The 15,413-nt window shown below is 41.0% G+C and overlaps 1 protein-coding gene across 1 annotated transcript; it reads left to right on the top strand.

The window, feature by feature from the left end:
- The first annotated feature begins 178 nt into the window (after positions 1 to 178).
- slc66a1 (solute carrier family 66 member 1) lies at positions 179 to 15,053 on the top strand. Its single transcript, XM_080733578.1, has 9 exons — positions 179 to 255; positions 2,062 to 2,112; positions 3,449 to 3,651; positions 4,118 to 4,247; positions 5,374 to 5,461; positions 8,413 to 8,567; positions 8,664 to 8,756; positions 9,638 to 9,823; positions 14,130 to 15,053. The coding sequence occupies exons 2-9, from the start codon at positions 2,107 to 2,109 to the stop codon at positions 14,211 to 14,213; spliced, it is 945 nt and encodes a 314-aa protein (XP_080589704.1). The 5' UTR covers positions 179 to 255; positions 2,062 to 2,106; the 3' UTR covers positions 14,214 to 15,053.
- The last annotated feature ends 360 nt before the right edge of the window (positions 15,054 to 15,413 follow it).

The raw sequence follows: 15,413 nt of genomic DNA on the forward strand, positions 1-15,413 counted from the left end.
GCAAGGTAGAAGTGTATTTTTTTTCCTTAACATTCAGCAGATTGTAAAACAAATGTAACAGACTGTGTTGTCTCCAGGAGGAGCTGACATCAGTGCTTAGTCAGCACAGCAGCAGCACGACCAGTCAGCTGACATGTCATTTCTCTCTGAAGTCGCGGAAGTCACTCATTGCTTTAGTTGCATATGATTGTCATTTTCCAGCACATTCAAGTGGCCTCTTCAGTGACCTTAACGAGCCTTCTCACTTCTCAGCAGGTAAGCGTACTTTCTACTCGGTCTATCTTAATTTATTATATAATTGATTGGTTCTCTTGATCTATAATGATGACTAATGGGTCACATTGTGTAACCCATTATTGTCGATGCATCGTGGATGCGATGTGTGGCCATCGGAAGTCCTACCTAGATCAAGAGAACTAAATCAATAATTAAATTTACATACAAGACACATTAGGCAACGGAATGTGTGCGCTGCACGCGACCTCTTGCCCTGGTGGCACGTGAAGATGCCATCAGCTGAGAGATGGTCTTCAATAACTATACCGCACATAATGCACATTAATAAGAATGTATTTACCAGACGACAAAACATTATTGCTACATGTGAAAATGTACATCAATTAAACTAGCATACATTGTAGCCTAGGCCTATTGCCTTTGAACGATAGGCTTAATTAGGATACCCTCTCCAGCATATCGATTACCCAAAATGCGCTTTTCGAAAGGAGTGCTTTAGGAAAACAAGATAAAACACAGCATGTGTCACAGCGATAAATAAATCGGTAAAGTAAAATCACAAGATAAAATAAGTAGGCTATCAATTAAGACCAACCAGCATAAAACTAAAAATAGTCAGCATAACTAATATTAGTACAATTAAAACATCTGGCTATAATTTGGGCATGCGACAGCTATGATGCGACACCGTTGTATCCGTCTGCTGATCAGCTGTTGATAAAAGTTGATTGTGTGTAGTGTTAACATGAGTGATGTGGGGTGAGCAGCGTCTTCTTCACATCATCTTGTGAGAATGCACTCAATGCAGAGTTCGTAGAACAGGAGGCCCTTTAATGTGGGCGCAGAGTGTGCAGAGACTGCAGACTAATGAGCGAATAAATACGCTTAACAAGCCTTGTTGATATGTGAGCTCAATGTGTGAAATGTTCACAGTACAATCCTCTGTGTTGTAACTCAGTCAGTGGTGGAAAAAGTACAACTCACGTTATTTTTAAAGGGGAATACCACTCATTTTCAACATTGAACTAATATGTTCATTAAAGTTCACCCCCAAAATGAGTTTTTTTCTATACATAATATACAAAATACAAAAAATATATTATTGAACTCAAGTCTCCATGGTCTCCATTTTGGGGGGGACTCCTTTATATAGCCTACCTTTGAGTTGTTGGAAATAAGACAAAAGTCCCCCCTCTTCAGTGTTGCCTATACAGGAGGATTGATTGTGGGGCTTGGCTTGCAAAGTACACTGACATAGAGTAGTCCGTGTACTAGTACAAATGACATAGTTCAATGTTGAAAATTAGTGGTATTCCCCTTAAAGTAAAGGTATCAATGCTGCAATGTAACAGTAGTCTACTCTGTTACAAGTAGGCCAACTGGTTTTAGTAGCCTAATAAATATACTGTAGTGTACACTACAGTACATTTACTTCACACCACTGCTCTAGGTGTAAAAAAAATTGACCCTTTGTCCTACACAAAAGCAAAATGTCAATATTAGTCTGGCAAACATCAATATAGACTATTAGAATCTGTTCACGGTTCTCAACGTCGGGTCCGGGGACCACCAGTGGACCGGGGTGCATACTGCATTGTATATCCGCAATGCAGTAATGATACTTTCCTCAAGTAAAACATAAAGTACTTTTCCCACCACTGTTATTGTATATTACATGATTATTACCACATATTTTTGTTTTCGCTCCAGCCAGTCACAGGTGATTGGCCCTCTTTCTATGACGTTGCATGGACGAGCACCAATCAGGTCGATCGAAACCAAATTGTTTACTGTAGCAGTCTGTGTTGTTTTTCCTCACTGCAGTCAGACGTGTGAAAGGCTCTTGTGGGACTAGTGCAATCTACAGCAATGCAGGTAAGATTTATTAAGACTATAGTTATTCGTCGTATTTTGATTTGATCTCGTGTATGTGTTTAATTTCTGTTCTGGCCCAGAACTCCTTCTAACGCTATGGACCAGAGATATTCTGAACCGACCAGCTGTATTGTTATGTATCAGTGGCTACAGGCTAGTAGCTAGCTGGCCGCTGGGCTTGTTGTTGTGTTGACTTTTTACACGGTCACATGGCTTTGCCATCCCGGACGCGAGTGTTCCTACCATAGGAGACGGACTGGGGGGTCGCCGGCGAAAATGTGTATTATTGACGCATTTTCCAACGACATATCGCAAAGTTAAGGTATTGTCTCAGTCCTACAGATGTCTGTAGTTAAAACGGGTGGTAAAATGATGTGTGAAACTGTGAAACAATGTAGACAGCTGTATTTATTTTCCCATCGATTGTACAGAATGTTCTACTCAAAAACATCTTTGTGGGATTTAAACAGTTGTATCGCCGCGGACTATCATTTCCCCAACCCGTTTTACTACATACCACTAGGTCCATGTCAGCCATATTTGTGAATTGGATAATGTTTTATACAACGTTGGATAAATAGCCAGGTTACAAAACAAAGTTTCGGCCGCACCTCCAGTCCTGGATAGCGAGCGACCCCGGCCAGTTGCTACCTATGCTGGGTCTTGTTTTGCCGACTGCTTCAAAAGTAGAGCATGATAAACGTAAATGCCCGGCTTTGTTTTTCCTCTGTCATTCTTGAGCCATTCATTTAAAAACAGAAACCGAAACGCAAATTACAATATCCTGCTTTTAACGTGATACATTGTGGTTCTTTTTTCCGCACTGTATTATAGTCCTCACTCCTCACACCAGAACAATGGGATTTAGGTTGATTTAGGTTCCTTATGAACCCTCACCTAGACAGTGAATCAAGAGGGGTTTATTTGTCACTCATTCAGGTAAAATGCTCCATGTTCTGCTAGACTATGCAACAACAGCAGTATAATATACTACAAGATAATGCCAAAGATAATACTTTTATTATAATGAGAAATAAGAAGATAAATAAGAAGATTAATTTACAATTAGGTGACAAGTAGATGGGAAGATAGGCTAATATAATGTGAGCTGAGGTAATGTATGTATCCATCATCACTTATGTATATTAGTGCAAGTAACTGTAGGAGCAAAACAAGCATTGGTTATTTGGACAAATGCAGCTGACTGTATGATTCAGTTATACTGTTGGGACAACAATGGGCCAGATGTGGTACACTGCATGCAAGGCTGCATGCTTGTTATAGTGTTATGTTATTTATTACACTTTAACATTACTAAGGCCTTTTCTTTCTCTAGATGAATACGTGGACAGCGACAGACGGAGTTCTGACGCGGGGGCATTTTGGAGGAAGCAGCGATGGAAACATGTCTAGCCTATGTCCTAATGGGACAAAATGGATTTGGGATGGCCTTGGAGAATGTGCCGTAGATGGCAGAGATCTAGCTAGTGTCTACATAGGTCTTTTCTCCATTCTCTGCTTCATAATGTCCACAATGCCGTAAGTGTGTTTGTTTTGGGAGTATCTATGGTTGTCATAATATTCAAGTTGTTATACCTGGCGTCATTCATTGTGTTTAGGGATGGGACAATATGAAAATGTCATATCGCGATTATTGTGACAAAAGAAATCGCGGTTTACGATATTATTGAGATCAAAATTCATTATCCTGGGGTGGAACATTTGCAAAAAATAGCAGATCTACAAGCTCACAACGCGTTGTGACGCGTTGTGAGCTTGTAGATCTGCTATTTTACCAATTTTACCAATTATACCTTACCAATTATAGAAAGTTTAAGTGGTACCGGCAGCTCGGCAAATAAAAGGTGAATTGAACCCAGTGCATGACGGAGGACGATATCACGATAAATCTCCACAATACGATTATCATGAGTGTTTTTTATCACGATAAACGATAATATCGCTTATCGTCCCATCCCTAATTGTGTTGGGCCTTTGATTGCAGACAGTACTACAGTTCGTGCAAAACTGGGAACATGGACAGTGCTCTGTCCATTTGGTTTCTTCTTCTGTGGCTGGGAGGTGACAGCTGTAATCTGATTGGGTCCTTCCTAGCAGACCAACTTCCACTGCAAGTGAGTAGTATCTATTACCTAAATAAAAATATCCACGAAAATGATTGAACCAGTCATAGGGTGTTAACCCATTATTATTTCATTCTTTCCCCCGAAGAAGAGCTGTAAAGATCGAAACGTTGGGTTTCTCTTCTGTAAATACATATTGCATCGTGGCCATGCTGCATTTTCTTCTCCTTCATATAACCCATTATTTAAGACCTGGAAAATACCTAAAAATGTCTTCTAAATCCTAAGGGTTTTCTGAAAAACATATGTTTCTATATCAGTGGTGCTCAACCTTTTCATGTCAAGGAACCCCTAGAATGATATGTATTTGACATCTGAACATACCTATGTTGTTCCAGGGACCAAGAGAAAGAAAGATGTACATTGCTAATGTTTGCTTTAAAAACACATTCAAAGATTTGCACACATTTTCAAGGTTTTCAAAAAATAGCAGATTTGCTATTTTTTAGTAGTTAAAGCATAATGTGAGGTTAGATATAGAGGTATTGACCAATTCCATTTATGGAGATCTGGGTTATGATCCAGTCGTCTCCATGTATGGATATCCAGGGTTACCCTACAGTACAGGTCACACACTGGCCACTGATATTATGTAGCCAGGGTCATTCCTATGTTAATTTGCACTACACTTGGCAGACTTTGTTAGACATTTGAGTGGTTGTCTTTGGTCGTGACTTGAGATTAGGGATGCCATGGTCACACAGGCACATCCGTGCATGTGCGTTTGTATCAGGTATGTGTTATTGTTCGAAGTAAGTTGACCTCAGTCTCACACGTACATGCCTGTGCATGTGCAGCTGTGGGCACATGTGCAGCCCTGTGGAGCATGCGGGCTGCTTCCGCACACTTTTGAGGATATACATATATAGAATATACTGAGAAAAAAATTATGTATGATTAAAAGTGCATAACATACTCCTTATGACAAAGGGATACATACAGATTTGAACAGAGCCCACTTCGTAGTGCCCTGTTCTCAAGTGCCCGCTATGCATGCATAGTGGGCACTTTTGCAAAGGTGTTTAGTTCTGTATTCAGGATTATCTGTCAATAAAATATCCTATGAGTGTTGCCCTTTTCTTCTTAGCTGACTGACATATCTCTCTTTCTCCTTCAGACGTACACAGCAGTTTATTATGTTTTCGCTGACCTGTTGATGCTGGCAATGTACTGTTACTACAAAACAAGGAACATGGACCACACCAGTGAGTTGTCATTTCACTCTGTTCCTTCTTGAGCACTCAAATGGAAACAATCTCTGAGTCTGTAGCCTCTGCTGCATGAATTGCATGCAGAAGTAAAACATTTTTCATCTACAGGGCTGTTTTGAATACCTTTTTAATTTGAGATAAACCTTTTATTGGTCCTCGGAGGGAAATTCAGGTGTCATAGCAACATGGTTGAAACACAGGCAGGACAGAGAGGAAGGGTACAATAAGCAAAAAGTAAGAACATAAGTAGTACAAATTATAATTACAATGATTGGTATTATCATGAATGAAACGTTACACAGATGATTATCAATACAACAACAGCAGCATGGTATAATTATATCAGTGATAATACTTAAGCTGTGATCCTAAAGTCAAGTCTAGTACTTTTGTCAAGCTTCAGATATTCAGCACCCTTTCTGAACTAGGGCTGTCACAATTATTACATAATCGTCTAATCGCGATTATTTGACATTATCGCAATTATTTTGTCATAATCGTCATAATCGTGAATGTTGAAAAATGTCCGAAATAGTGGAAATAGCAGATCTACAAGCTCACAACGCGTCACATCGCGACGCGTTGTGAGCTTGTAGATCGGCTATTTCCACTATCAAAGTTATTTTTTAAGTAGTAAGTTGTCAAATATGTCAGTAATTTCGTTGTATATTTAGGTTATGTGTCATATCTACCATGTACAACTTCAAAGCCTAAAAGCCAAACAGAAATGTAATTATCAACGACAAAAACACAATTAAATCGTTAATCGCCAATTATTTGAGTGACAATTAATCGTCATGTAAAATGTCATATCGTGACAGCCCTATTCTGAACGAATATCTGTATTTATTTCAAAGGATGTAGTTAACAAACAAAGAATGTAGATAACAAACAAAAGGAGCCTCTTTACACTTTTGTAGTAAGTGCGCTAAGCCAGTGTTTCTCAACCTTTTTTTCTGCATGGGCACACTTTTCATGTCCCAAGAATCCATGGGCACACCAACATAATGCGGGGGTGTAAATATCGTCACTGTCGGGAAGAAAACTTGTATCTCCAAGTTTCAAATTTGTACGTTTCTTTGCAAGTAAAGCCCTGCTTCATCATACAAGGCTGTCGCACAACAGTAGTGAAAACAGCTGATCTACAAGCACACAACGCCTCGCACCGCTTGTAGATCGGCTGTTTTCACTAGTTTAAATCATTTTTAAAATGATAAATACAATACTGGCTTTCAAGCAGTTTCAAGGGGCACACTTGACCCTCCTCAGGGGCACACCAAAGGCCCCCAGGCACAGTGTTTGAGAAACACTGCGCTAAGCCGTATCTCGAGGGCCAGTCACATCATCCAGCATCCAGACTTCACTTGTGTCTTGTCTATGTGAAGTTGCATAGTATTTGATAAACTATTCATGTAAACATAGTTCGGTGAATCTTAGTTACACCAGCATTGTTCTTGTGAGGTCGTTTTGTACTTATATGTGAAGTCGTTTTGAAGATCGCTAGGCATATGTCAAATTAGAGAGACATGCCTACTGTAAACGTGACACTGCCTTGCACAGCAAGCGGAAAATGGCAGTAGTGATCTTTATAAATGCTTCATCCCAAAAGTGCTCCCGAAGAACAATGTTTGTGTAAGAGATTAGCTGAATTACCTTTTCGTGTGTGTGACTGTGTGTATTGGCATGCATAGATTAACTATACTCTGCAATAGCGTCTTGTCTCAAAATGAAAGTTAAAGTTTGTTCTTTTGAACATTTTATTTTACTTGGAAGTGTTTGTAAAGGTCGCTATGATAGATAGATAGATAGATAGATAGATAGATACCTTTATTATCCCAAGGGGGAAAATCAGTTGTCCAGAGGCAGCACAGCACTATAAGGTTATTTACAAAGTTACAGAGAAGAGCAAGGTACATCAAGAGAGGGAACAAATAATAATATGATATGACTCCCTAGACATTCCCACAAAAGCCCTTGGAAAAACACCCACATGTGGCCAGCAGCTGATTAACATGCGTGCAAATTGAAATAATTTATCCTCCACATCAGCTTTGTTGGAAAAGAGAGAAAAAATAAAAGTGTCCACCTCTTTAGTCCACAAACCAGTACATTTTTTATATTTTATTTTCAAAATATTATATTTAACCGGCCACAGGATTGTGTCATAGTCCAGGAAGCTTCAGGGCAACGTGATTCATGCACAAGATCTCTTTCTTTCTGCTAACTGTCTGTGCTGAGCTCCCCTAGATCAAGAGTTAATCCCTGAACCCTCTACCAACGTGGTGTTGTTATTGTTTTTGTGCTCTTTGTTTGATTATTGATGATCTTTGCTCAGCCATGTCTTCAAATATTGACAGCAAACCTATATTACAATTTAGGCATTTAGCAGGCACTCTTATCAAGAGTGTCTAACAAAGTGCAAGATGGAAGTAAATAACGACCCTAGTCAACAAACGATCAGGAGTGTCAAACCTGCAGTCCACAGGCCACAATCCGGCCTGCCAGATGTTTATAGAAAATTAATGACACTGTTCAATGCACAGCACTGTGATAAGTGATCAGCATTCTGATGAATTGAGAATAAATTATGATGTAATGAGAATGATTAATTTTGGAGTTTGTAGTTATAGCAGGTACATTATTCTACTTTTATGTCTGCTTACCGGTATGTTCAATTTCAAATGGTTTATTAATCGAAAGGTTGGGGCTCCCAGAACAATAACTAGCATAGGCCTGTGGCCCAAAATGGAACCTGAAAAGGTTTTGACACCCTTGGGGTAAACGGTCAAGTAAATGGAGTGCAAAGCAAACAATTGAGTGCTACAAAGTAACTATGATACCAGATAAACAAACTAGCATCAGTCTAAATAATATCATTAGCATTTGTGGTCAAGCAGGGAGTATGTCTATATCTACATGACCCCAACTTCTGCTCCGCTCCCCAGGTAGGATTCTGAATGTGGTGGCTGTGGTATGCGTCCTGGGCTTCAGCGCTAACCTTGCAGTCTTCCCTGGACCACTGCACCTACAGGATGAGACGTCCTCCGCGTTCAAAGGTCGTGCCTTGCTATCCGTCTCTGGCAGCGGTTTTCAAGTTAAAGTGAGTGGTCTCTTAGCCAATCCTGACCTAAAATTCATTCAAATTAACGATTAGCGTTATTTTGGTGTTTACATTTGTCTTCCACCCTCTCCCCAGGCTTTCACCACCAAGGAGATCGTAGGCTTCTCTATTGGCTCTATCTCTTCAGTGCTCTACCTCTGCTCCAGACTGCCCCAGATGTACACTAATGTAAGTATTGTCAGACACAGGAGAAAGACAGAATAGGATTAGTATTTACAAGAAGAAGTCAGAAATCTACAAGGGGAAGAATGCCTCCCAATAACGCTCGCCCCATTCTGGCGGGTTACTGTTGCCAATACGAACGGCCGTTCGTTCGTTCTTTACCTTGTTTGAGCACTGTAAGCAGATGAGGGGTCGCGCAGGTTTGTACAGTAAAAACAGCTCCTGTAACACTGCTCTCAAATCTCGACCACACATAAACAACAATGGAGGTCGAATTCACTTCCTGGACGTTTTCTATGGACTGCTTCTAGTTAATCAATTTCTATGCTCAAAAGTACTGGATAAAATGAGGGACATTTACACCCTCATTCATTGCATTTGGCTGCCCCCTGCAGTCAGGATGGCTCGATTACAGCTAGGTCTGAGTGTTCCAAAAGAATTTGTTTTAAAATAATGGATGGATAATGTTTTATAACATCGCAAAGGTAAGCTACTTTGATGGCAGTGACACAAATAAATAAATAATAAATAAAGCAGCAAAAGAAAACTGATTAATTTTTCCATTTGATTTCTTGTCATTTCTGCGGCAGCTCCTGCTGAATTGGCACAATCCTGGTTGTATAAACAATAGCACAAATGACAGCTCTACATGCTCACACACAACATGTCTCTATGCCTAGTGAGCTTGTAGATCTGCTATATTCGCTATTTCGAAAACATCTTTTGTTGAAATCATTTTATAGCTTTTGAAAATATGCCCAAAACGGGGTCGACAGGATTCATTTGATAAAGAAAATCCGCAAACAACACCCTGGCATTTACAGAATGCTGAATAACGTGGAGGACTTCTGACTTTCACCTAACAAAAGTGTCCTTTGTGCCTGCAGTACAAGAGGAGGTCAACTGAAGGTGTGTCTTACTTCCTGTTCGCCCTGGTCATCCTGGGTAACACCACGTATGGCCTCAGTGTGCTGATGAAGAACCCTGATGACGGCCTGGGAGAAGGAAGCTACATCATTCACCACCTGCCATGGCTCATAGGCAGTCTGGGCACTCTCACTCTGGATGTCTTGGTAAGTTTGGGGTTCTCCCCAGCACCACCTGCTGCTTATGCTTATCTTCTAAGGCAGGGGTTCCCAAACTTTTTTTGTCTCAGGGCACCCCATAAATATGTTTTTTAATCCGAGGCACCCCTACATTATAATTTTCACTCCCAGCACCTTATGTTTATAGCATATCGTCGTTGTCTGGTGGAAACCTTGTATGTTCAAAACCGCTTTGTATTTATCATCTATAAAATTTACTAAACTAGTGAAAACAGCAGATCTACAAGCACACAAGCTTGTAGATCGTCTGTTTTCACTAGTTTTGTGCGACAGAGGTTTCTGCCCGACAGTAATGAAATTTTAGTGATTATGTTGCGAGGAAAACGTTGAGATAATAGCCATTTTGGTTAGAACTGACTGAAAATAACTTTGTACTTCAAGTTTATAATGATACTAAATATTTTTTCAAGTGTCCAAATAAATTCTAAATATTATCAAATGATGTTGCGGCACCCCTGGACTGCCGTCAAGGCACCCCAGGGTTCTCCGTCACCCACTTTGAAAACCCCTGTTCTAAGGGAGCTATTATTCTATTGATTGATTACTTTTTGTCTCCCTCAGCCTTCGTGGAGAGTATGTTTTCGCCCCTGTCCGTGCGTGCGTCCGTCCGTGCGTGCGTGCGTCCGTCCGTCCGTCCTCCGAGTTTGTTACCAGCTAATCTCCGGCACCGTTGGCCTGGTCGCTGCCAAAATGACCACACACACTCCCTGGATGCCAATTCAGAACCTCTGCCCCACATTTTTCAGATGGCCCTGTTCTAGCGCCACCATGAGGCCGATGTTTGCAAAACACATTTCTGTACACTACTCCTACAGATTTTGTCCAAAAATCACGCAAATCGGTAGACAGTATCTCTACAGTCATGTGATCGACATGGATCTGTCTGATTGTCCATATTCCATCCTGATTGGCTGAGATTGGCTTTCAAAGTTTGTAAGATTGGTCCGTTTTGGACAAAATGCCTCAAATCACAAACGCAGAGTGCAATTAACATGAAATCGCACACACACATTCCCACTAGGCCGAAGAAGAAATGCCACTTCAAAAATTTTAAATCAGCCTCATGGTGGCGCTATAACAGGCCAATTTGTGGTATTACCTATAACTCCACCGATCAGTTTCAAACTTTGTAAGCGCACTCCCTATAGGCCAAGGAAAAAACATTTCCTTGCATTTTTCACATCAGCCTTTTATAGCGCCACCAGGAGGCCGACTTATGTAAGACACATTTTTGGATATTACTCCTTCAAATTTTACCCACAATTAACACAAATCAGTACACAGTATCTCTACAGTCATATGATCAAGACGGATCTGACCCGTATTAAATATTCCATCCTGATTGGCTAAGATTGGCCTCCAAACTTTGCAGGATTGATCCGTTTCGAACAAAATGCCTCAAATCAAACACAGCGTGCAATTGTAATGAAATTGTGCACGCACATTCGCAAAAGGCCAACAAAGAAATTACACTACAAAATGTTCAAATCAGCCTCATGGTGGCGTCATGAAAGGTCTAAGATTGGTGAAGAACACATGCCACCCTTTTTACATTTGCCTATTATAGCACCACCAGGACGCGTGGCCTGGTGGAGACATGTGCTCGGATGAGCACTTCTTCTAGTTTATTATTTTTTTTATTGATCAAATAAACGAGAAGCACATCTATCTATAAATGCGACAAATCTCTGTCTGTTTGTTTGTTTGTAATCCGCGTATCTCGAGAACCATTCGTCCCACCGGCTTCAGATTCGGCACGCGCGTTCCCCGCCGCCGCGCGGAGTGCAGTGCCGGGCCTCGACCCGACCCGACTCGCGGTTTTCCGAAACCGGCGCGAAACGTTCGGAATCTCCTTATGCGGAGCTGATTGTTGACATCAGGCTGTTCCGGAGGAAGCGCTGACTCATTGTGACATCACTTCATAAAAGGCTCTGACATCACGTACGCCACATGAGTCAACAAAAAATCTCTGTGAATGTGTATGTATGTATGTAATCCGAGTATCTCTAAACCATTCTTCCCACGTTCTCCATATATGGGCATAAAATGAATGCCCGTATGCGGAACTGATGTCTGACATAAGAGTTTTCCGCAACCAGTACTGTGTGTGCAGAGATCTCCATATATGGGCATAAGGGGTATGGGCATAAAATGAATCCCCGAATGCGGAGCTGATGTCTGACATCAGAGTTTTCCGCAACCGGTACAGTGTGTGCAGAGATCTCCATATATGGGCATAAGGGGACAATGGCAAACAGATGGTCAAAACGGGTCCTATGACAACAGGTATATTGGGGTTTGCATTAAAGGGTGGGGACAAAGGCTAACAGAAGGCAAACAGATGGTCCAAACGGGTCCTATGACAACAGGTATATTGGGGTTTGCATTAAAGGGTGGGGACAAAGGCTAACAGATGGTCAAAACGGGTCCTATGACAACAGGTATATTGGGGTTTGCATTAAAGGGTGGGGCAGGCATAAAATGGACGCAAATAGACAGATATCTCCATATATGGGCATAAAATGGACCCAGAACTATATCTGCAGTGATCTCCATATATGGACATAAAATGGACGCCGACAGACAGACAGATACAGATATCTCCATATATGGGGAACTGATGTCTGACATCAGAGTTTTCCGCAACCAGTACTGTGTGTGCAGAGATCTCCATATATGGGCATAAGGGGTATGGGCATAAAATGAATCCCCGAATGCGGAGCTGATGTCTGACATCAGAGTTTTCCGCAACCGGTACTGTGTGTGCAGAGATCTCCATATATGGGCATAAGGGGACAATGGCAAACAGATGGTCAAAATGGGTCCTATGACAACAGGTATATTGGGGTTTGCATTAAAGGGTGGGGACAAAGGCTAACAGAAGGCAAACAGAGGGTCCAAACGGGTCCTATGACAACAGGTATATTGGGGTTTGCATTAAAGGGTGGGGACAAAGGCTAACAGATGGTCAAAACGGGTCCTACGACAACAGGTATATTGGGGTTTGCATTAAAGGGTGGGGCAGGCATAAAATGGACGCAAATAGACAGATATCTCCATATATGGGCATATGGGCATAAAATGGACCCAGAACTATATCTGCAGTGATCTCCATATATGGACATAAAATGGACGCCGACAGACAGACAGATACAGATATCTCCATATATGGGCATAAATGGACACAGGCAAACAGATGGTCAAAACGGGTCCTATGACAACAGGTATAATGTGGTTTGCATTAAAGGGCGGGGCATTCATTCTCTATTTACATCGTTCCCGAGTTGGCCAGGTCGCCGACTAGACGCTGGGCCGCCCGAAGGGCGGCCCAGCTTCTAGTTTTTATAATAACCCAAAAAATGTGACTTTTTATAATCTACTAAATTGATTAGTCTGATTAACTAGCCTACTTAATCCAAGTTTTTGCGACCATAGGTCACAGTTTATTGTCAGAACCGGCACAGCTTGTCCGTTTTACGGACGGGCAACGCCCCTGACACTGTGGTTCCCCTTCCCCCGACACATCACTGACATCACTGTGATGTCACAGGAACCAAATCCCTTTTATTGCCATATATGGAGATCCCTGTGAACCAAATCCCTTTTATTGCCATATATGGATATCCCTGTGATACCACGTGAACCAAATCCCCTTTATGCCCATATATGGAGATCCCTGATGTCATCATTATTAACCATATCTGCGAATGCCAATATATAATCACTGTGATGTCAGGGGAACAAAATCCCTTTTATTGCCATATATGGAGATCCTTGTGATGCCAGGGGAACCAAATCCCTTTGACCAGATGGCCAAGACATGGCGCGACCTGAGGCGTCGTACTGGTATACTTTGTCATACTACAGCTTGTCGTGCAAACATTGCACTCATAGTGACAGTATTTCTCAGGCCGTTACCCTACAAGGAATATGTCACTTTTTGCCTTGAGTGTTTCTGGAATCACATTCCTTTTTATCTGTGAAAAGATTCAGAGACGGCTAGTTAGGTTTTCAACATGGGATGTTTTCAGTGAAACATTCTCATACCTTGCTACATACAGTATGTCTTTTTTTTTGTGTGGAATACAATACGAAGTTTCTTGCTGGTATCAATCCAGCATGCCAGCACATCCCCTTTCAAACCGACTCTGTGTTATTATTATTATTATGAATCTATTTATTTTAAATCTGTATCGCTTGTTGGAGCATCTTCCTACAGGTTTATGTATTTTACCAGTTTTTCTTAAACATTTTCATTCACTCCCTGGTTCAGATCTCCTTCCAGTTCTTGATATACCGCAAACGTCCACAGCAAGAATATGGCACCTACAACGAGACCTCTGCACTGCTGGGCTGATAAGACCAGAACCAACCACCTACACACATCTACACTCACAATCCCAACGGAACCCCTCCAAATCATTCCTTACACATAATCACAGACAGAGACACAGGGGAAAAGAGATTTTAGTGCAACTGTATAGATTTATTTATTATTTTTAAAACGTTTCTGATCTGTTAGTTTCTTTTATGTAATGGAAAGTATTTGGAGAATTCCAGTTTATTTTTTATTTTTTATGGAGGTGCGAGGTATGCTGTGATGTACACAGCAAAGTCGTCACCATACTGTTTTTAATTGCTCTTAATTTGCTTTTGTTTTAAAGGGTTTCTTCCCTCCTGTCAGGTAGCTGAATGTTCTCTATTGGTTTTTAGTTCATGAATTTTAAAATCTGACGGTAGATGTAAGGAACCTGTTGGGCTGCCTGGTTACTGTAAGTAGACTGTACGCAGGTTTCTGGAATATCATTCCAGTGTTTGTTAAGTTGCCAAACGTTTGACAATGATGATGACACTAGCCACTGCACAGACCTTTTGTGATGAATGGAGAACTGACTTGTTTACAGGAGTTGAGAATAATGTCTAGTACTGTGAATCACGATGACAGTATGTATAATTGTATTTTAGCTTCAGATGTTAAAGCAGTCATGTGGCTGATTTTGAAATGTATAAAAAAGGGTTGTAAACTGCATCCGTGTAAATCTATGTCAAGTATGATAACAGTATGTTCAAGTACTGTTTTAATTGACTGATTACACAGATGGCCTTAATCGGTTTGTATTATGTTTTATTTCTTTTAAGATTATTTTTGTCAACCTTTTTGTGCTTTATTTTGATATTGACAGTGAGTAGAGAGACAGGAGGGAAAGAGGGGGGAGGGGGGGGGGGGGGGGTGATATCCAGCAAAGAGCATCGGATCGGATTTGAACCTGGCCTGGTGCGGGAAGGACATGGTCATGACATGGTACCATGCGCCTCCCTTTAGATATTTTTCAATTGTAGATATTTTTTATTTTGTTGTTCTGTTATACTTTTAAACAGTCGTTTAGTTTATATGAATGTGAGTTAACGGTCACATGCTCACTGTACTGCAAAATTGAGGGTGAATCGCATGCAGTATCTGAGGTAATAAACCTTTGAACACAGATTATGTCCATATTCTCGTCATTTTATTCAGCACCAAAAACCGGTATTTGTGTTAAATGTTGAATCTCTTCAG

The sequence above is a fragment of the Nannobrachium achirus genome (assembly GCF_963921795.1).
Source record: "Nannobrachium achirus genome assembly, chromosome: 9".
Taxonomy (NCBI): domain Eukaryota; kingdom Metazoa; phylum Chordata; class Actinopteri; order Myctophiformes; family Myctophidae; genus Nannobrachium; species Nannobrachium achirus.